This window comes from Pezoporus occidentalis, unplaced genomic scaffold (genome assembly GCF_034315485.1).
Source record: "Pezoporus occidentalis ecotype Australia unplaced genomic scaffold, CSIRO_AGI_Poc_V1 ctg16, whole genome shotgun sequence".
Taxonomy (NCBI): Eukaryota; Metazoa; Chordata; class Aves; order Psittaciformes; family Psittacidae; genus Pezoporus; species Pezoporus occidentalis.
The window spans coordinates 338,205-360,722 of NW_026913425.1; the positions used below are offsets into that span (position 1 = coordinate 338,205).

At 40.1% G+C, this 22,518-nt stretch overlaps 2 protein-coding genes across 5 annotated transcripts in view; one reads left to right on the forward strand and one right to left on the reverse strand.

The window, feature by feature from the left end:
- The window catches only part of KIF2A (kinesin family member 2A), a 65,366-nt gene extending 46,694 nt beyond the window's left edge, over nucleotides 1-18,672 (forward strand). For 2 of the 3 annotated variants that reach the window (XM_062612285.1, XM_062612286.1), the window contains exons 16-21: nucleotides 5,437-5,504; nucleotides 7,225-7,338; nucleotides 8,451-8,601; nucleotides 9,991-10,092; nucleotides 15,342-15,477; nucleotides 16,862-18,672. In XM_062612285.1, coding sequence (XP_062468269.1) covers nucleotides 5,437-5,504; nucleotides 7,225-7,338; nucleotides 8,451-8,601; nucleotides 9,991-10,092; nucleotides 15,342-15,477; nucleotides 16,862-16,947 — 657 coding nt within the window. In that variant the 3' untranslated portion in view covers nucleotides 16,948-18,672. The remainder of the gene's footprint in view (nucleotides 1-5,436; nucleotides 5,505-7,224; nucleotides 7,339-8,450; nucleotides 8,602-9,990; nucleotides 10,093-15,341; nucleotides 15,478-16,861) is intronic. The other variant, XM_062612287.1, reaches the window with a different exon arrangement.
- The window catches only part of DIMT1 (DIM1 rRNA methyltransferase and ribosome maturation factor), a 62,131-nt gene continuing 58,240 nt past the window's right edge, over nucleotides 18,628-22,518 (reverse strand). Inside the window, exons 11-13 of one of the 2 annotated variants that reach the window (XM_062612290.1) lie at nucleotides 21,944-22,007; nucleotides 21,341-21,447; nucleotides 18,628-20,630 (exon numbers count right to left, since the gene is read on the reverse strand). In XM_062612290.1, coding sequence (XP_062468274.1) covers nucleotides 20,588-20,630; nucleotides 21,341-21,447; nucleotides 21,944-22,007 — 214 coding nt within the window. In that variant the 3' untranslated portion in view covers nucleotides 18,628-20,587. The remainder of the gene's footprint in view (nucleotides 20,631-21,340; nucleotides 21,448-21,943; nucleotides 22,008-22,518) is intronic. The other variant, XM_062612289.1, reaches the window with a different exon arrangement.

Consider the following 22,518-nt stretch of genomic DNA (forward strand, 5'->3'; position numbering starts at 1 on the left):
AACTTGCTCCCTTCTCACTTTTTGTTGGCGTTTCTTATTGCTGCTTCTAGTTTTCTAGCTAGGCATCTAGCTAGGCATCTAGCTAGAAACACTTGTAGCTCAAGAAGTTTGATTGGTTGGTTGATTTGGTTTAGTAAAGTCTGAATTATGAGAGCAATGTTTGTTCACTCACAATTTTGGAAAAAGGGGTGTAGACTGGAAGTACAGTGGTGAGTTACAGTCTTTAAATGACAAATTTAAAATTGGTATCGAAGACATTAGAATATGTTCTAGGCTGTTGAGGGGAGAAATAGGGATAGATGGAAAACATAACTATGTATATATAAATGTGCAGTTGCATCAGCATGAAAACCAGTTCTGTCAGATAAAAACACTGGTGTGCAGTCATTTTATTTGTGCATCCTTAACATCTCTCCTTATTGAAATGCAAACTTTCTGCAGTGGATGCTAATTGGTATGCTTATTTATGTTGGTTACTTTTCAGATTCCTTGGAATTAATTAGTCTAGAGGCCAGAGAAGTCTGCAGACCACAACAGAAAAACTATGATGTTTGGGCAGCCTATTCTTTCCTCTGGCTGGTAGAGCCCTAGAATAGCTTGGGTTGGAAGAGACCTTAAAGATGCATCTACTTCCAACCCCCTTGCCACTTGCAGGGACAGCCTCCACTGGAAAGGGTTGTTCAAAGCTCTGTCCAAGCTGGCCTGGAACACTTCCTGCTATGGGACATCCAGAACTACTCTAGACAGCCTGTTCCAGTGTCCCACCACCCTCATAATAAAGAATTTCTTCCTAATACCTAATCCAAATCTCCCCTCTTCCAGTTTAAAGCCATTCTCTCTTGTCCTGTCACTACATGCCCTTGTAAAAAGCCCCTGTTCAGATTTCTTGTAGGTCCTTTAGGTACTGGAAGATTCTCTAAGGTGTTCCTGGAGCCTTCTCCAGGCTAACAGCACCAACTCTCTTAGCATGTCCTCATAGGAGAGGTGTTCCAGCCTTCTGAGCATCCTGAATCCTTGGGCAGAGGTACATGTCCTGCTTGTGTTGGGGGCCCCAGAGCTGCACACAGTACTGCAGGTGGAGGCTCATGAGAGAGGAGTAAAAGGGGAGAATTGCTTCCCTTGACCTGCTGGTCTCACTTCCTTTGGTGCAGCGCACTGTACAGTTAGCTTTCTGGGCTGCAAGCACACACTGCCAGTTCATGTTGAGCTTCTTGTCAAGCAGCGTGCAAAAGTCCTTGTCAGGGCTGCTCTCAGTCTGTTTTCTGCCCAGCTTGTAGTTGTGGTTGGCTAGTTTGGCTCATATATACTGTCCTTGCTCCCTCTTGGCTTCCCGTGCCCCTCCTCACTGACAGATTATGAGAGACTGAGAAGTCCTCGATCGAGAATAAGTGCTATTGAGGAACAGGTAAAACATCAGTGTGTAAATCAGCATTGTTCCCAGACTAAATCCAAAATACAGCACTCCAGCAGCTACTAGGAAGAAAAGTAACCATCCCAGCCAATACCAGGGCACATACTGATGTGGGAAGGAAGTTTATATGTCATTCCCTTCCCTTGTGGCTTACTCTGAATTACAGTTGAAAGGAAGCAGGGAAAGAAGAGAAACCTGCAGTGCATCCTTCTGTTTGTTTGAACTGAGCTCTCACATTTGGAGCACTTGACTCTGTGATAACTGTATGGATACAGAATAAAGCTGCCTGTATGGAGATCTGAGAGCTTTCTGAACAGCATGTATTGAATTGAGGGAGGTACGGGAGATAACTTAGCCTGGAATTACTTGCAGTCCTCTCCAGTTCCCTGGATAAAGAAGAGACTTGCATTCCAATGGTCAAGTGGTAGGAATAGTTGATAATGATCAGCAGCTTTACCTGTATTCTGGGTCTTCTTTTGCCTCTTTTATCAGGACAGTTTATTCAGTGTTGCAATATGGTATTTACACTTAGCTCCTTGGCAGGGTGTGTCTGGTTTGTAAGCATGTTCATGTGTAGATTTTGTATCGTGCACCAGCAAAATTTTTGAATATAAAGGAAAAGGGAAGTCATTGTGGTTTATGGTAGCTAAAGTTGAACAATATTTTATTAAACTAACAAAGTACTTATCTGGCAGGTGTGCTGACTGCTGTTTTGCAGCAGAGTCATGTAATTAACTGTGCTGCTAAAAATTACTTCAAAAATTGTTTAATAAGTAGTTTCTTTTCACTTTCCTACAGGTGACTGCATAGATCATTGCTGTGTTCTCTAGAAGTGTCTACAGGAGAAACAGTCTTTTGTGAAATAAATTAAAGTATAGGAGAACTTTTTAGTGATAACCATTGTAACTGTCACAAGGAAATATGTAGGTCATGATTGTTTTCCCTGAAAAATGTTTTAGCCTATTACAGGCAAAATAAATAGAGTTTGCAACATAGGAATACTATTCAATTGGAAAATACTGCTTAGTGATCATGTAAGACCTCTTTTAAGGTAATGCTTTTGCTTGTCAGTAAGAGGCCTTTATTGTAAGCGGATCAACAAAGATTTGACCCACTATTCTGGATTGTAGCCGCAATGTGCTTAGAAAGTAAGATGTTTTGCAAATATGTGGACCTTTTCAATATGGAATGCATATAAAATGATGTAGTAAAAACTTGTGATTTCAAGTTTCTAAAATTCTTAATGTTCTGGTATAAAATACCTGCTGGGCCTCTTCTGCTTGATTTTTGACATCCTAATCTGTAAGTGGGATATTTGAATCATATTTAATTGGTGATTTCTAGACGTCATTTTTATTTTACTTTTCCTGTTACTGTTTATAGGCTTCCTGTTGCAATTTAAAGTTGCATCTCTATGTGTGGAGCATTTTCTTCTGTATGTAAGGATAAACTATGATTTGGAAGCTTTTTTCCAAATTTCAGAAAAATACTTTCAAAATAACTCAAATGTAGACAGTTACGACTATTATCTGCGTCATTTTAGAGGAATCCAGAGGCATAGAGTCAGCGTAAGTAGATTGGTTTGAACTTTTATCAGTCACTGAAGTTCTTGTCTTTAAGTAGTTTAAAAAGAAAACATCTGAAGTTGCTTTTGAGGAGTTACATAGTAGGGTAATGTATCATTATTAGAAATTTTCAATGTAGCTACATGTAATAGTTTAACTTTTTAACCAGTGTTGCATCCTGATGTGTTGCACCCTTGAAGTGTTGCAGCCAAAGCTCGGTGTGCCAGATACCTGAGGCTTTTGGGGTTGGGAGTAGGAACCTGCAGACTTCATGTCCCAAAAGGGCCATTGATTCTGTTGTGATGGCTTATGAGCAATGTAGACACGCTCAAAATAGAAATAAAGGTAATTGCAGGTCTTAAAGATATTCCTGTTCATAAATAGCGCAGCTTTTTCCATCAGCATTTGGCATTACAAATGAGGAAGCAAGCAACAGAGAAGTTGGAGTCTTCCTCTTTTGGGCTTCTTGGGGCATGAGGACATGTGATGTACTGGATTTTTGTGTTCAACAGCCTGGATCTTGTGCATGGATTCTTGTGATCCGAATGGAGTATGGCATGGCTGACAGCACCTACAGTATAATGCTGGACCATTTTGAATGTTTCTGTGGCAGTTGCTGTGTGTATTGTGCTCTGAACGTTGAACTGGTGGAAGAGTTGCATGCATCTTTCACGTTAAATGAGTTTAGAAGGACTTTAGGAACTTGTAGTTTTTGTTAATTAGCAGCTAGAACACTTTACAAAGAGACATGCAATCATGTGATCTTTTAAAAGCTACACTTGTTTTCATTAGTAGCTGATGTGGACCAGTATTTGAGGTTTAAATTTAAGTCTCTGTAGTAGCAGACTTTTTAGACTTCTGCCCTGGTTTCAGCTGGCATAGAGTTAATTTTCTTCCCAGTAGCTGGTGCAGTGTTGTGTTTTGGCTTCAGTGTGACAACAGTGTTGATAACACACTGATGCTTTAGTTGTTGCTCAGTAGCACTTACCCACGTCAAGGACTTTTCAGTGTTTCCTGCTCTACCAGTGAGAAGAGGCACAAGAAGCCAGGAGGAAGCAGAGACAGGACACCTGACCCAAACTAGCCAAAGGGGTATTCCTTACCACAGCATGTCATGCCTAGTATATACAGTGGGGGGAGTTACCCGAAAGTCACAGATTGATGCTTGGGTCAGGCTGGGTATCGGTCAGTGGGTGGTAAGCAATAGTACTGTGCATCACTTGTGTTTTTCTGAATTTTTATTTCTCTTTTTGTTGTTGTTTGCTGTTATTATTATTAGTATTGTTTGTGCTTGTATTACTTCTATCATTATTATTGTATTATACTTTAGTAGTTATACTTTATTTCACTTATCAAACTATTCTCTCAGCCTGTGGGGGTTTAAATTCTTTCAGTTCTCCTCGTCATCCTGCCTGTGGGGGTGTGTGGGGGAGAGCGGTGAGTGAGTGAGTGGCTGCGTGGTGCTGAGGTAGCAGCTGGGGTTAAACCATAATAACTTCCTAACACCCTTCCACCACATATTCTTCCATATTCCCCAGTAGGAGAAATCCTTTCAGGATGACTGCCTGTGCTTCATGTCAGCAGCAGGATGAAAGAGAAGACCAGGAATATATAATCTCCCTCAGTTTTAGTCTTCTAATACTGTGCTGCCACAAAAAATGTTAGTGTGTAGGATCATAGAAGTGTTTGTCCTGGATAGCGCCCTTATGGCTCACCTGAAAGGAGCACAGATGAAATAATTGGACTGCTGAGAAAGACTAGGTGAAATAATGACGCTACTGTTGGCCTGGTCATAGTTATTATTTTTTGCTAAGTGATGGGAAGAAGAAGAGATCTTCAGGGTATTTTATTTAACTGGAAAAGGAAGACCCGTAGATTCCAGATACATCTGATAATAAGTTGGCTGTCAAGTATTGTCTACAGATAACTTTTCATTGAGGGGAAAAATACTTAGGAAAATAGTTGAACACAAGCTTATCTCTAATACTAAGTACAGTTTTGGATTGTGGTCAAAATAGGTCTGTTAAATCAGTGTACAGACTGCTTAAATGGCAAACAGCCTACAAAGAGATATTAAAAAAATAACCTGGCAATTGTTTGCAGGATATATTGGGATCACTTTCTCCTGAGCTGCTATTTCCCTTTTTGAGGTGTCCTTATTTTTTCAGTTAGAGTTTTGCATTAACATATTATGTTACCAAGACAGTGAGATGGGTGAAATTGACTGAATTCCTATGAATTCTTAATGTTCCAGGTATAGTTAAAAAAAATTAAATTGAAGCTTTGATTTGACATCTGTTTCCTTGAGATGTGACTGCATAAGGACAGCTGTACATGGTACACAGTTTTTGTAGAAGATCTCAAATGAAACTGGAGATTGGAAAAATAAAGTAAACCTGAATTCATCTACCCTTTCATTTGTACGAAGCGACTTATTAACACATGGCTTGTTTTTTCCAGATTGCTACAATTTCTCCAGGAATGGCATCATGTGAAAACACTCTGAATACATTGAGATACGCAAATAGGTATGGAAAATGTTATTGGTTGTAGATTTATTGGCTGTTGGTTACCAACATCTGGAATAGTGTTTTTCCATAATGTATAACTATTTTAGGTACTTGAATAATTTGACTGTACAAATTGCTGATCCAGACTCACATTTAATTTAATTTGTCACTTTTTACAATGATTACAATAGAATCAGTAGAAACTGGCATTTAAGCCGTTATCCAGAGAATGGGTAATGTAGATTGCAAGGAATGTGGAGACGCCATGATTAGTTTTAAGCAGCATCTCTTGCACTAGAGGTAGTCAGTTTTCATGGCAATTCCTGGGGGTGTTAGCTGAAACACCTTTCTGCAATGTTGTTGTTGTTATTATTATTATTTTGATTTTGATTTTTTTATCCCCTTGGTGGAATAACATGCAGTTGCCAGTCTGGTTTATGTATAAAAAGAATAATATATATATCTGAAATTTTATATTTCCCAAAATCAGGCAAATATCTGAGATCCCTAAATAGTTAATCCAACAGTGAGTTTGCAATGACTTGTAGAGAGGTTAGCGCTGCAGAGGCTAATGTAGCACCTCTGAAACCTGTAGTACTCTCCAAAAGCGTTCATGTCTCTTAAGTGAGTGCTGCAGTTCTCCTTCGTTTAATGTCTGTGGAGATGGGGTGATCAGGTCCTGTGTGTCCTTGCAGTCAGCCCTGCAACCCAGGAACCTCCCCCTATGCTTTGCTGCAACGAGCAAACGTGTCAACTGCACCTCTGGGCCACCAGAAAGCCTGGTTTTGCTAGAAGAGGCTACCATCTAGTGGCCTGCTTGCCCCAGTGACAGGCAGGGCAGAACCATGTCTGCTCCTATTTGGCGGGGCATCCTGGCCAGTTGCTAGTTGTGCACAAACGACTTCTAGGAAAGTTTACTGCCCACTGCTCTTTGTACTCTAATGTTTCTGTGTCTAGGGAGGTAGTAGCACATCTGCCTGGCTTGGATCAGTCTTGTGATTTCCTTCCTGGTGAGAAGGAGGCTTCCTCTCTTACAGTAAGAGATGAAGCACTCCTCTGCTTACACAGAAGGACCTTGAACGTTCATCAAGACTCAATGGATCTTTTACTCCTCACAGAATGTGTCGAAGTGTTTCTAGAAAAAGACACTGCAGAACTAATTAAGCATCTATATCTAGTATACTGAATAGTTGTGTTGAAACCTTATGCTTGATTCCTTGGTGTTGTATTTGTCTGTTGTTACGGAGTAAATGCTTGTGACTGTAAAGTTGTTTCATGTGTATTGTGTAGTATTTTAGGATTTTTCTGGCAATACAGTTTTCATACCACAATTAGTTTTTAGGTGGTGGACACTAATGTGTGTGCAGTATAAGATGGGGGACAGAATAGAATTCAAAGTTTTGTAGCTGGAGTGGTTTGATATTTCAGAAGAAGACATTTAATGGAATATTGAATGTAGAACAAATTATATTAACTGTGGGAACTGAAATCTGGAATTACATTTCTGAGAACACTGCTGTTACGATCCCCTGCAAATCAGCAGTCATTGGCTTTATTCAGTTTTGTTAGTGATCTGTAAGCTGCTTGCAGAAGGTTTAAATATGTTGGCACACTTGTGTTTTAATATAAATTATTTTGTAGTTAAAGTATTAAAGAAGAATGCTAAACAAAGAGTTGTCATTTTAACTGTTTATGAGAACATTTTCTCTTAATTTGCTGCTGTATTTTGCTGCTGCAGAGTAAAGGAATTTGGAATTAGTCCTTCGGACATTCCCTTCTCACAGGGTAGTGGCAGTCGCTCTGATCTCTCTCCTTCCTATGAGTATGACGACTTTTCTCCTTCAATCACCAGGTCTACTTCATTCTATACATGGAATATTTATTCTTAAAGTTTTCTTTTTGGCTATGTAATTTTACAGACCAACCTTTCATTTAGTCCCCTTGCCTTGAGCCACACATACTTTGTTTTTATTTTGTTTGGCAGGTAATGGTTCTGCATGATCTGCAATCATCTTCCCAGTATTTTGTTCACCCTCCTTAAACATCCACGCTCTTGCTAGTTGCCTTCATACTTAAAAAAAAAAAATAATGGTGATGTCACCTTTGTACATTTAGTGGATCAAATCTGCGTTTAGGGTGATCTGAATATCTCTAATTGAAAAAGAAAACAATTTTAATGCATACATATTTGTAAACTTTTTCATCGCTATTAATGAAACAGTTTCCATTGTAGTATATAAGTATTACTTGAAAAAAAAATTGTTTCCTTTAAAAAAATGAAAAATGTTCTAAAACTTGCTACATGTGCAGACTTAAGGGCTTTTTTTGATAGAATCATTATAAACCATTTAAACTATTTTCATGCCACAAGACCCTAATATTTCAAGTTTTTTTCACCTTTGAAATCCTTTTAATTAAAGGATTTATTAATAATGTCCAACCAGGTATCTCAGAGAGTTACTTTCTTCAGAATTCATGGTGGATGTGCTTGTGGGGATTGGTTTGCTTCGCATGGTGGGTAACAGCTAGTGGGGCAGTGACTGACTAACTTTTTTTAAGCACAATTTTGTGTCCACAGAAAAAGATGGTCTAGTTTAGGGTGCTGAATAAATTTTTATTTCAAATATTACTCATTATTAAGGAGTGAATTTTGAAATTTTGGACATTTTTGCCCTCTTTTGCCCTGTTAATGAGTAGTAAGATCTCAGTAAGAAAATGCCTCTTGCTAGAAGATGAACTGTAGTCCACCTCCAAGTAACTGAAATTCAATGCCCCATGCTTTTTAGGAATTGGAATAAGATTTTTGTCACTAAAGTGCATTAAATTTGTGAAGCTGACATCATCATTATCCTTATTAATTGAATTAATTGTGTATAAACCCATAGAGCTTTATTTTTGTTTTATTTTTTGACTCTTTTGCATAGGAAGTTGCTAATTTACAAATGAAACATTTTCTGCTCATAGGGTGAAGGAGCTGACAGTCGATCCTACTGCCACAGGAGATAACCGTCCCACTATACACCATCCTCCCAATCAAATTGATGACTTGGAGACACAGTGGGGTGTGGGGAGCTCTCCTCAGAGAGATGATCTCAAACTGCTTTGCGAACAAAACGTGAGTGGTTTATAGGATTACATGGGAAGAGGCGACGATAAATGCAGTGGCAGAACAAATTCAGAGCAATGTGTGTTTATAGCCTGTTAACAAGATCATTAAGAAAATACAGTATGCCTCTTCACCTTTTCACTTTATGGTATTATGTATGTTCACATAGGAAAAAAGGACCCAAACAAAGTGTTTCTTGAAGGGTGGGAGCAGAATGTTCTACTTTTCTTTGTTTTTCTTGCTGATTAGAGTTTTTTATGTCTAGGCAGGGTCTGCCCTAGGCTCTGGTGTTCTTTAGTGTGCATTTTTTCCAGTACAGCTTCACATTTTTTTAAGCAGTTAGAAATATCCTGGGACACTCATCTGTTTTGTTTAACACTCTCATGGTTTTGAGCATTACTTACCCTGCATGCAACACACATTTTAAGTCAGTTTGCCTTTCTCTGCATTTAGAAACCTGGTCACCTGTCATTCCTCTTCTCGACACACAGATTTTCATGGGATGAAGCCCCAGTGTCCTGCATGGGAGAGCCACATCATGTTCCCACCATATCTCCCTGGGCTGCAGGACTGGGGAGTCGAGAGGCATCTTCTAAAGGGCATTTTCCCCTCACTGTGGATTATCAGCTCTAGTCCTGATTCCCTAAATATTCATGAGAGATTAAAACTTTGTGAAAATGCTGGTGAAAGATTGGAAATCAAAATCATTAATATCCTAACTTATTTTCTATAAGAATCTGCCTTCTCAGACACCTCTTCAGGGCATCTGCTATGTTTCTTATTTCAGTAACTGGCTCTTTTTCCAGGGGTCTATTTTAAGAGATCATGCTAGTGATTCCTAGAACTTCCCACTGGACAGTCCTTCCAGCCAGATATCCTTTCATATTGTACATTTTGATTGTTCATTTGGAATTAAAGTAAGCTTTACAGTATCTTCTAAAAAAGATTTCAAATGCATCATATAGGGAACTATACTGTCTTGCTAAAACATGAACTACAGCCTACCTAGCGCTCTCTGCTTTGATTGTTAACTATTCATTTCTAAAGAAGCTCTGTTTGCCCCAGTTTGTAAATCCATGTTGTGTATTCTTCTAATCACTATGTGCATTTTAGCTTTCTCACTTTACATTTATCCCACCTTTTTCCCAAAAGATTGATTCAGTTTTGATTTCCTGAATTGTATTGAATGTAATTGCTGTTCTCTTTTTTGGAAAATTTTGCGTTTATTGCTCTCTCCACTCATTTCTGGAGATTTTTGTGTTGAAAGTATTGAATTCTATTTTTGACAGGTTCTGCTTCCTGCATGTTTCTTTTTGTGTTTTGTGATAAGATGGATCACATTCAATGTATTTCCTGTAGCTATGGTTCTTTCCAGACTAATAAGCTTAACTATTTCAGGAAGAGGAAGTTTCTCCACAATTGTTTACTTTTCATGAAGCTGTGTCACAAATGGTGGAAATGGAAGAGCAAGTAGTAGAAGACCACAGGACTGTCTTCCAGGTAAAAGATGGACCTCTACTTTATTTTATCCTGATCCAGGAATTAAGTTTTTTTTCAGTGAAAGTGCACATACTCTTGAAGATGTAGGATATCATCTGGATATTCCACTGCTGTCAGAGACTTCTAAATTGTTTTATTAGGCTAAGCCCATTATAGCAAACAAATAGCAACAGATCCCATAACTGCTAAACTTTGTCCCCATGATGAAAGAGAAGCATATTTTTATATCATCCCATAAATTTAGTAAAGTTGCTGTTTTCTTTTATTATTCACAATGTATTCTGTTGCAGTCCTTTCCCAGCATTTGTGTATTTTTCCTAGTAACAGGGTATTAATTTAGATGGGTCTTGAAATTTTCAATTTAAGTGCCAACATTCCTATGCCAGAGCTGGAAGTTAATAGTAATGATTCAATCAGCACCATTTCTGTCTGGTCATCTCCCTCTAAGATACTGCAGTACTCCCTCCAAGTAGTGTATCTGAGTATCCTTTTGCGACATCTTCCTCTGAGATACTGAGGCACAGGAGAGACACATAAACTTCTTACTGCCTGTTTGCTTCCTTTTTACAGATACATAAAGGTTTTCACTTGCTGTCAGTCAGGGACTTTGGAAGAAATACTGTCTGTGCAGTGTGATGCTTGTCAGGGTCACAGAGCCTTTTGCATTCATAAAATAAGGTGTAGTAGTAAGTATGAGTTACTAGCTTTCAGGAGGAAATGCGAGTTGCTCCCATTCATAACCTTAGAGTCTTTAGGCAGGCTGTCCATTTGAGACATCTGCTGCAAGAGAACAGCAGACCATTAAGCCTGTAGGAAATGCACACATGTCCTCAATTTAGGTATCTAACTTAATGAAACATCGATGTGTGTTCATAATACAGTAGGATGCTAAGTAACACGTTTTACAACAGATGTAGAGATTTAGCTATTCTGGAAATTACCCCTGAAGTAATACATGCAGATGTGTGAAACTCATATGGTATATGCTATAGCTGTGTCCCAGTGCTTGTGACTTCTGGAGAGACAAGCTGCATTAGTGTAAGATCTTGCTACCTCTGTGTAGTAAGAATGTGTCTCTCTGAAGATTACTGCTCCTCCCAGCAGTCACTGGGAGGAAGTGTTTCTCAGCCTTGGCTCTGTTCATTTACAGAATGGCTTTTTAGTTTATGCCAGTGAGGGAGGTGGGTTGCACCAGAATCTACTAGCTGTACCAGGCAGAAGTTGTCTCCTGTCACTTTACTCCTGGAACCTGCTGATCCAAAACATCCTTTCCTATCAAGATGTGTGAAATAGATCAGTGGAATGAATTGTGCTCTGAAAGTGCCTTCCCTTGTGTCTTGAGTGTAAGAGTTTACCTTAGATGAATCCTGTGCCAACGTGAGCTCAATCTGTTCTGAAAGCCAAAAAGCATACATGGTATCTGGACTATGATTTTGATATTACCTGGACTAATGAGGAGAGGAAAGTCTTATTTTTAGTATTTCAAGCCCAGCATGCTTAAAACTGTCAGCTGCATTCTTGGTGGTTTGCTGTTTTCTTTAAATCAAAGCATTTCCAAGCTCTTGATCACAGCTTTGCATGTTTCTGGAAGCCTTAAGCTCCTGGCTCCATTCTTCTTTGCTGCAAGACTTATCTTTTTCCTCTTTTATGGTAATACTCAGAGTGCAAAGATGCTCAAGAGCCGCTTTAATCAACTTTCACTGTTCTCTTACCTATCTGGGGAGTTGGCTTACTCAATAGAATCATAGAATACAATTGTAGAATAGTAAGGGTTGGAAAGGACCTTAAGATCATCAAGTTCCAACCCCCCTGCCATGGGCAGGGACACCTCACACTAAACCAGGCCACCCAAGGCTCTGTCCAACCGGGCCTTGAACACGGCCAGGGATGCAGCATTCACAGCTTCCTTGGGCAACCCATTCCAGTGCCTCACCACCCTCACAGTAAAGAATTTCCTCCTCACATCCAATCTAAACTTCCCCTGTTTAAGTTTTAACCCGTTACCCCTTGTCCTGTCACTACAGTCACTAATGAAGAGTCCCTCCCCAGCATCCGTATAGGCCCCCTTCAGATACTGGAAGGCTGCTATGAGGTCTTCACACAGCCTTCTCTTTTCCAGGCTGAACAGCCCCAACTTTCTCAGCCTGTCTTCGTACAGGAGGTGCTCCAGTCCCCTGATCATCCTCATGGCCCTTCTCTGGACTTGTTCCAACAGTTCCATGTCCTTTTTATGTTGAGGACACCAGAACTGCACGCAGTACTCCAAGTGAGGTCTCACAAGAGCAGAGTAGAGGGGCAGGATCACCTCCTTCGACCTGCTGGTCACACTCCTTTTGATGCAGCCCAGGATGCGGTTGGCTTTCTGGGCTGCGAGCGCACACTGTAGCTGGCTCATGTTCATTTTCTCATCAGCCAACACCCCCAAGTCCTTCTCTGTAGGGCTGCTCTGAATCTCTTCTCTGCCCAACCTGTAGCTGTGCCTGGGATTGCTCCGACCCAGCTGTAGGACCTTGCACTTGTCATGGTTAAAATTCATGAGGTTGGCATCAGCCCACCTCACAAGCGTGTCAAGGTCCCTCTGGATGGCATTCCTTCCCTCCAGGGTATCAACCGAACCACACAGCTTGGTGTCATCGGCAAACTTGCTGAGGGTGCACTCAATCCCACTGTCCATGTCAGCGACAAAGATGTTGAACAAGACCGGTCCCAACACCCAACCCTGAGGGACACCACTCGTTACTGGTCTCCAACTGGACACTGAGTCATTGACCACAACTCTTTGTGTGCAGCCATCCAGCCAGTTCTTTATCCACCGAGTGGTCCATCCATCAAATTGATGTCTCTCCAATTTAGAGACAAGGATGTCGTGTGGGACAGTGTCATACGCTTTACACAAGTCCTGGTAGATGACATCAACTGCTCTACCCCTGTCCATCAGTTCTGTAACCCCATCATAGAAGGCCACCAAATTGGTCAGGCAGGATTTCCCCTTAGTGAAGCCACGCTGGCTGTCACCAAGCACCTTGTTGATTTTCATGTGCCTTAGCATGCCTTCCAGGAGAATGTGCTCCAAGATTTTGGCAGGCACAGAGGTGAGACTGACTTGTTTGTAGTTTCCTGGGTCATCCATTTTCCTCTTCTTGAAAATGGGGGTTATATTTCCCTTTTTCCAGTCATTGGGAACTTCACCTGACTGCCATGATCTTTCAAATGTGAAGGACAGTGGCTTAGCAGCTTCATTTGCCAGCCCCTTCAGGACCCGCGGATGGATCTCATCAGGTCCCATGGACTTGTGCATGTTCAGATTTTTAAGAAGGTCTTGAACCAGATCATCTCCTACAGTGGGCCCAAGGTCTTCATTCTCACAGTCCCTGCCAGTGAAGACTGAGGCAAAGAAGTCATTCTCCAAATCCTGTGTAGGCAGTTCTCCTGATAGCCTCTGGAGAGGGCCCACATTGTCCCTAGTCTGTCTTTTATTCACAGGGTACCTATAGAATCCCTTCCTGTTACATTTCACATCCCTAGCCAAGTTTAATTCTAACTGGGCCTTAGCTTTCTTAACCTGGTCCCTAACTTCCCAGACAAAATCCCTGTATTCTTCCCAGGCCATGTGACCTTGCTTCCACCTTTTATAAGCCTCTTTTTTCCCTCTAAGTTTCCTCAACAGCTCCTTATCCATCCAAGGAGGTCTCCTGGCCCTCCTGCTGCTGCACTTCCTTCTGGTTGGGATGCAACACTCCTGAGCTTGGAGCAGGTGATCCTTGAATAAGCCAGCGTTCTAAGGCCCCCCTGCCCTCTAGGGCTGTATCCCATGGAACATTACTGAGCAGGCTCCTGAGGAGGCCAAAGTCTGCTCTTTTGAAGCCCAGGGCAGTGAGCTTGCTGCACACTCTTCTCACTGTCCTGAGGATCTCAAACTCGACCATCTCATGATCACTGCATCCAAGGCTGCCCTGGAGCGTCACATTTCCAACGAGCCCTTACCTGTTGGTGAGCACGAGGTCAAGCATGGCATCTCTCCTTGTCGGCTCTTCTATTACTTTAAGAAGGAAGTTGTCTTCCACACAGCTGAGGAACCTCCTGGATTGCTTGTGCTGGGCTGTACCGTCCTTCCAACAGATGTCAGGGTGGTTGAAGTCACCCATGAGAACAAGGGCCTGCGAGTGTGAGGCTGTTCTTATCTGTCCATAGAGCGCTTCATCCACAGGTTCTCCTTGATCAGGCGGTCTGTAACAGATCCCCACAGTAATGTCTCCCATAGCTATATTCCCTTTAACCCTGACCCACAAACTCTCTGTTGACTGCTCACCTGTCCCCAGACAGTTCCATACTCTCCAGCCTATCCCTAAGATAAAGGGCAACTCCCCCTCACCACCTCCCAGGCCTGTCCTTCCTAAAGAGCCTGTAACCTTCCATTCCAGCACTCCAGTCATAGGAGCCATCCCACCATGTTTCTGTGACGCCTATTACATCATACCCCCGTAGACGTACACACATCTCTAATTCCTCTTGTTTGTTCCCCATGCTACGGGCATTTGTATTGAGGCATCTGAGCCAAGCTCCAACTGAAGCCGGCTCATTGGCTGGAGCGGCTGGAAATCTCTACATTGCTCTGAGCATTTATTATAGGTGCTGGCAACTGACTGGATGTGTTGGGATGGAATGATGCCCCCCTCCACCAACACACCTAGTTTAAAGCCTCCTTGACCAGTTCTGGCAAGTCTCCTACCAAGTGAGTTTAAAATAGTTCTTTCTCACAGCTTCTCTCAAAACTGAATTCAGTTATGGGTGGAATTGTCTTGGCTCCTTGACTTTAGTAAGGACAGTATAATTATAATCAGTGGCAGCCAGCCTATATGTAAAATTTAAGCCCAGCTTCAAAGTTAGATACCTGCCTAAGGGGACATAACTGTGGTGTAAAGTTCTGAGTTTCTTAGCTTTACAACCACTTTATGTTCTGAATTTGAAGAGAACTGGAGTAGCCGGGGTTTACCTCTTGCTGGTATGATCACTGGAATGAAGAAAGAATATAGAACACTTACGATTTTGTTGAATTAGCAGTAAGGTTTCAATTTTGCTTAGTTGAGAATAAGATTTCATTTTGAGATCTGTTATATTAAGGTGGCTAGACAGTGAAAATGTGATTGTCCTGAGAAAAGGTCTTATTCAGCTCTTTGTCTTGAAACTTGTCTGTAAACTTTGCTTATGTATTTAGCTGTTTTGTTTTATTTGTTTTAACTTCTGCCTAGGAATCTCTTAGATGGCTGGAGGATGAGAAAGCTCTTCTTGAGATGACAGAAGAAGTAGACTATGATGTGGATTCTTATGCTACCCAACTTGAAGTAATTCTAGATCAAAAAATTGAAATTCTGACCGAACTTAGAGGTAGATTGCTTTTCATCACTTTGGTGTGCATTATTAGCTATGTGTTTTCATATGCCATGGAGACTTGTAGTAATAATGAGGATAAAAATATTTGGTTATGTTTTAGGGTCTTTATTCCCCCTTCTGTTACCCTGCAGTGTCTTGTAGAAGGAGCATTTATTGTTCTGCCTATGAACATGTTTGTGTAAGTGCTTATCCTAGTTTTAAGGAAAAATCTGTGCTTTACCTCCAGGAAGTATAAACTCAATCCTGTAACTTTTGCCCCCCCCCCCTTTTTTTTTTTCCCCTTTGCCCCAAAACAGTAATGGAGAGAAAAAGAATATCCAAATGGACTGTATGAAAAAAAAGGTGATGCAGTGAGGAAGAAGTAGTAGGGACTTGCAGTTCCTGCTCTGTTGCATTATGTAGTGTAACCGGGACAAAGCTCTCATTTTGAAGATTCTGCTTAAGAACAGCATCGAGCTCTCAGTAGCTTGGTGGTTAGCTTACTTTTTCTTCAGAAGCCCTTCTGTCTGAATTATGTCAATCTCTCTTTGTTGAAAAACAAACTGGAGATACTTCTTAGAGCCCAAAATTGACTCTTCCACTTCTCTTCTAAAATCAGTTTGTTGGCTTGGTACACCTTATGGAGATGGATCTTTCAATTTAGTTTCTGTAACTGGTCTCCAGCAGTCAGGCTGTACTGGTAGAAGTTTAAGGGTAGGGTTGGGGGTTGAGCGATGAAGTTGGGGTGGTTTTGGTCTGTTAGGAAACTTCTCGTAAGATAAAACCATAGTTTTTACTCTGAAATAGAAGTATGAAAATATGCCACACTAACTTTCCTAGGTTTTTCCCATTGTTGTTATGATGAAACTAATGAAAGATGCATTTCACTGTTTATAGTGAATAACTTCCAAAATTTGATCACACATGCTTTTCACATTCATAGAAAAATGGGGGAGTTTACCCTGCTGGGTTTTAGAATGTACAGAAATGACTGATTGTACACTTATTACAATTTTGTATGCCTCTAAGGATAGTTTGGAAGCTGCTGAGAAGGAAAAGGATTTGTGTGGTGTGCATCTCCTTATACTCTGAGTTAGAAGCAGAATTTAAGTGTGAACAGGTTACATGCTGGGAATGCATTATGCAGTTCCTAGATCTACCCTGCCTAGAGACAGGGGGTAGCATCTAAGAAGGGACTGAGTTGCTCTGCAACTTGTTTGTATGGTGAGTATTGAATTTAAGCTTGTCTCAATCCTTTTGTAGTTTGTAGTGCCAGCTATTTTTGTGGAGGGATGTTCTTTGTTGTGCACTGGGCTGGGATGTGCAGCATCAGGGCTTAATTTTGAGATCTGTGTTGAGCAGGGGCACATCAGTATTTATTCTCTCTTTTTCATTAAAGACAAAGTGAAATCTTTCCGGGCAGCTCTGCAAGAGGAGGAACAGGCCAGTAAGCAGATCAGCCTGAAAAAACCACGTGCCCTTTGAAACAGTTCTTTGCTGCTAAAGGAGTCCATGAACCTGTACTGCTGTAGCACACATTTGTTACAAAACCCAGTGGCTGTAAGAACTCAACTACTTGAAAGTGTAAAAACATTAGAAATGTCTGTGGAAATGTCCTGTTTCTTATTCACCTGAATGACATTTTTAAGTTTGGTGTGAAACGCTCCTATGATGTCTACAAAATGCTTCTAGACCAGACAGCACAACCATGCAGGGTTCAGATCTGTGAAGCACTTTGTTTAAAATATTTCACTTACTCAAATCGTGAGGTTTTGGTTTGGAAATATTTGCCATTTTTTAACAATGAAGTAAAGCTGTGGCCATTAAAAAGCCACAGTTTCTTTTTGGCTATGTTCAGTTTTGTTACAAAGACCAGCTGTGCAGTTTTAAATTGTGTTTGCGTGCATGCACACCTCACTAGTGGTTGTATGTAACTCCTCCTCTACAGACAGCTGTGCTTTAATTCTTCCCATTCTGTGCCTTGATGAAGGCTACTTAACCCTCAGCATCACCTTCCTGAAGCACAGCCTTAATGATAACATTCCTTATTTGTCAATATAAATTACTTCCAGTGCGCGTGCATTTTTAATGTGTTTTGAGACTTTTTTTGGTGGCTAGATTCATTTCACAGGATGTGCCATATCATTTGAACAGGAACTGCAATAGCTGTTAAGGGTGTACAAACAGCTGGACATTCCATCCTCCTTGTAAAAATATGGAATTTAGATTTATTTGAGTACCATAAATAATGGTGATATAATTCTCACATTTCATTCTGTAATTAAAAAGAAAAAAACACAAAAAACTGATCAAAAAAAACCACAAAAATAAAAATTAGTTGATGTATAATAAAGGGTAATGTTTAAGTACTAAGGAGAGTTGTATCTTTGGGTAATGCACATATACAGTATGTGTTATGGTATGTGGTAATGTTGTCAGAGTAAAGGTACAATCTGACCTCTGCATATGGATAACTGTCAAAGTTCAGGGATCCAGCTAAATGAGTACACATTGGCCTTTCACATACTGTTAAAATTTGGCTTTTAATGCATGACACACTTACATGTTCATTAACCGTAGTTTGCAGGTAGTTTGAGTAGCTCTGTTGCTTTAAAAATAAATGTAGCTAATACCTATTTTTCCCTTTGTACAGTGCCAGCAGCTGAAAAGTGGGTTGAACTTGCATCTTTTGGGGATTTTGCACAATACCTCTTAACCTGGCGCTAATAGAAATCAAGTACCCTGAATTCTTACCAATGGCGCCATGTGTATCAGCACTTCTTAGGTGGTGGCACTCAAGTTAGTTTTGCAAGTCAGTATCCAAAAAAAGCTGACCTTTCATGTAAGAACTTCTTGTCAAATGAAGACTTGTAGACCTCTCTAGGAGTTCTCCCAGTTTCCAGGAGTTTGTATTAGCAGACTTTCCCTTGGAATTGTTTAAAAAATACTTTTGGAATATAAGCCTGTTTGTTTGTGCCAGTCCTGGCAGGGGATAAAAGGAAGGCAATTGAAAAGATTGTTAATAAGCCAGGAATTCTTGTAGTGTTCAATGTTTCTATCTCCCATAGAATGCTAGGCTATGGGAAGCTCTTGTCGCATCATGGTTAAAAAAAAAAAAAATAAAAAAAAAAATCTATCTGTGTGTAAACATGAACTGAAACAATGTAGATTTTACATAATGTGTTTAATAAAATTAAGCTATTAAATGAATTCTGTGTGAGTTTACTTCTGTGGAAATTCTGTTGTGCTTTGAGAAGGATTTCACTTTGTAACTGCATCAGAGTTACACTTTTGAACAAAAGGCCTCTGATTGCAGAATGAGTATTTACTTCAAGAGCCAGCTCTTCATACAGATTTGTCATACATGAAGAAGTTGCCCAGAATGCTGTCCTGGAAGTTTTGCAGCAGGTCTTAAACATCATGTGTCTTTCTGAGCATATAGGAACATCCTCCTTCATAGTTGTAAGAAAAACCAGTGAAATAGAAGGCAGCAGGTTTTCGTAGCAGGTGATAGTATAGTACAGGTTATCGTACAATACCAGAGGGCTTCTTTGAAGACTTCTCCAGCAGAATTTACTTTATAAAATGCCTCTAATGATCAAGACACTCTGTATCAGAAATAGTAGATTCCCTACCACTCCTCCATGCAAGCCTAGAGCCACAACCAAGCTGTGGTTTACAGCAGGTGCCAAAGGGGACAGGAATGACAGATGCAGTTACATTTTAGCAGCTTCCTACCAAGCGACACAGATCTCCAGCACTTGCTCCTTCTGTATTAATCTGACTGCACTGCTGTTGCTACTTACCTCACCCATACATTGGTTCTCTACGCAGTGAACCAGCACTAGAATCATTAAATTAAAAAATAAATGAGCAATCTGGTTTTTCAAAACAACCTCTTGGGATGCTTGCAGATTGATGTGCCTGCTTCTGTACATGCTTCTGAATCAATGACTTGTAAGAATTGACACTGGATGTGTATAAAATGACATTACATCTTTGAAGAGTTTTTGCTAACTTGCCTCTTCTCCCTCCACTTACTGTGGTTGTATTGAAAGAGGTATAAAACACGTGAAAAAAATTACTTATGGTAGCTAATACATTGAGCCGTGCCTTCACCCCTGCATGATGCTGCAGAGTGAAAAGTTACTTTTTCCTGTAAGACAGACCAAAGTGGATTTTTCATTTGAGAGGTGCTACAGTTAATACAAAACTCCTTGAGAAAATTGCCTTGTCCTTAACAACAAATACATAATAATCCAAACGCTATTAAGGCACTTCTGAGTCTTTCTGTCAGGACACAGGCATGCATTCCTGTAAGACTCACTGAAAGCTTTGATCTATGCTAAAACCTTTCCCTCCTTTGATGGGTGAAGTATTTTTCTTATAAAAACAGCTGCCTGAATTTACAGTTGGCAAAAATAACCTTTCTGTCTATGCTTATGAGACTAGCCCTTTGGTAGCTTTCTGCTGGTTCCTGCTGTGGTTTGAGGGCAATAAAGATGGCATAAGGAGATGACACTGGTACTATCAGGTATCTCTGTAGTGTTTTTGTAACTGATACTGAGCTGGCAAGATAAATGCTCTTGTTCCTGAGAAAGTGTTACCGGGATTTCTCCAAGAAAAGCTGACTGCTAGCAGAACTGGAATGGGGGCAGATACCAGAGAACACATGAAAGAGGCCGGCATTTCAAATTAAAATAATGTTTAAATATACTTTGAAAAAACACAATAAAAAAAAAATAAATCCCAAACAGATGGAATGACTACAACTGTGTTTGTTGCCCAGGCTAGACTTAGGGTTGTACTTTTGAGTACTGTGCAAGAATTTACTGAGGCAAACTCAAGTCCATGATCAGAGAACACAAATTTCAATCACGGCAGCATCCATCCATGTTATTTGGTACATTTAAAAATATACAGTCATATGGGATTCCAGCACCTCACTTCAGCTGTGAAGAATTTCTCTCTTAAAATAGAAAGCAGCAGCTTCTTCCCTACTCTCTGGGATAAAACTGCATGTAAAGTTTTAAGAACCAGAATGTACATGTACACTGTAGTCACTCTGGTTTAGATAAGTCTGTGGTGACAAAATACAGAAGATCTTTCATTCTTCAAGTAGAATCTATGAGAAATGGATGCCTTCTGCATTGAAGCCATGTAGCAAGCTGAAAGAGTGAAAGATTTATGTTACAATTTCCACTAATTTATATTTCAGCTTAAGGCATTTCTAAGAGGTGCTGGATGGTGAATAATATATAAAAATAGCATGAAAGCAGCCACTGTTCAACTGCAAAAAAGAATTATTACAAAATCTTAAACTAGATGTTATTAGCAAATTCACCATTTTGGAAATGTAGGCGTTAGTGCAGTTAGTTATACTGCAGCCTAGCAAGTTACTACATTTCTTTAAAGAGTGGTAGCTGTATTAACTGTCACACTGTGAAAGAGGATTTATGTTGCCACTTAAATTAACTGACCAGACGTAAGAGCAGAATATAGCAGTTAATTACACAGATTTCGAAGTTATGCTATAGACTACGGCCTAATCCTCAACAGGGAGGAGGGCTGCGGAAGTCTCCAGGGATATTACAATAATCAATTCCATTATTAAAGCCATTTTTAGAGGAGGCTAAAGGGTCTAGTACACAAACACCTGAAATAGGGATCTTTGGCTAGTTGATTCTCAACAACGTAAGCAGCAGCCAAAATATACGTAGGGTTTTAAGTGTTCACACTCAGGACTGGAAGCAAGGAGTGTCTGGTATTGAGAGGAAAACAGTACTATTACTCTGTGACCCAATAATAATCTGTGCTACACAGGCACAGATAGAATTTCAAGAAGCTTAAAAGGAAGGCATAAAGGAAAAAAGAATACCTAATAAAATCATCTATATCCATTGAACGGGCTCGTTTCTCAGAGTAACCTGTATTTTCTAGGACTGCCTGTATTTTCTCTGCAATTTTGAAGTTTTCAGGTATTTCCTGTCAATGAAAAATAGGATATAAATTAATTTTCTATTCATAGCACAGAAAAGGGTCATTTAAATAATTATTCTTTTCCTGCTTTTAGAATGGTTCTTGTTTCAAGTAGGTATGTCGGGGATTTTTTTTCTTGTTTGGACTTCTGTATTCTTATATCTGGATTTTTATACCCCAGCTTACTCACTATAAATGAATCAATAGTACTGCTAAGCATACACAGAAAGTTTTCTCATTAGATTCTTACTAGATTAGTAGAAGTCCTTGAGGTATGTACAGCCAATATATTAGTAACACACTCAGCTTTCAGCTCTTTCACACTGATTTAATGACCCTTTTAGATTTTTCTTTAAGGCAAGTTTCTCCTCCCTCAAACTCTCTCAGAAAAACTTTAACACGCTAAAGCAGCTTTTCAATGTTAACTTTTTACTCTTCTAAAAGTCAGTATGTAGGACACAATACACAGAAATAGAATTCAATATATTAGAAAGGAGCTTACTGTATTATGTAAGGAACAATGAATTCGGTAATTATGATCCAGTAACTGCTCTACAGCACTTGACCTGAAAGGAATGCAAAAAGAATAAAAATTGAGCTTTAACTAGGTTTCTTGACTTGATTCATTGTTAATCTTTACTATCAAAAACTGTAACACCTACATAGAGCTGTTCTTTTTGAACAGCTGCCTAGTTTTTTACTAAAACAACTTGTGACCTTGGCATAAATCCTCCATCATGGTTTATCCCAGACTGTGCTGGCATGAATGTAACACTGCTGTGCATTTGCACCAGAGAAATGGTTAGCTGAACGGGCTTTCAAACTTTGAAAAGATGTCCTTTAGCAGAAGTTATAGAATCACAGAATCATAGCATGGTGTGGGTTGGAAAGCACCTTAAGATCATGCAGTTTCAACTGCCCTGCCATGGGCAGGGACGCCTCACACTAGACAAACCTGGCCTTGAACCCCACCACGGGTGGAGCATTTACCACTTCTTTGGGCAACCTATTCCAGTGCCTCACCACCCTCACTCTAAAGAACTTCTTCCTTATATCTAACCTGAACTTCCCCTGTTT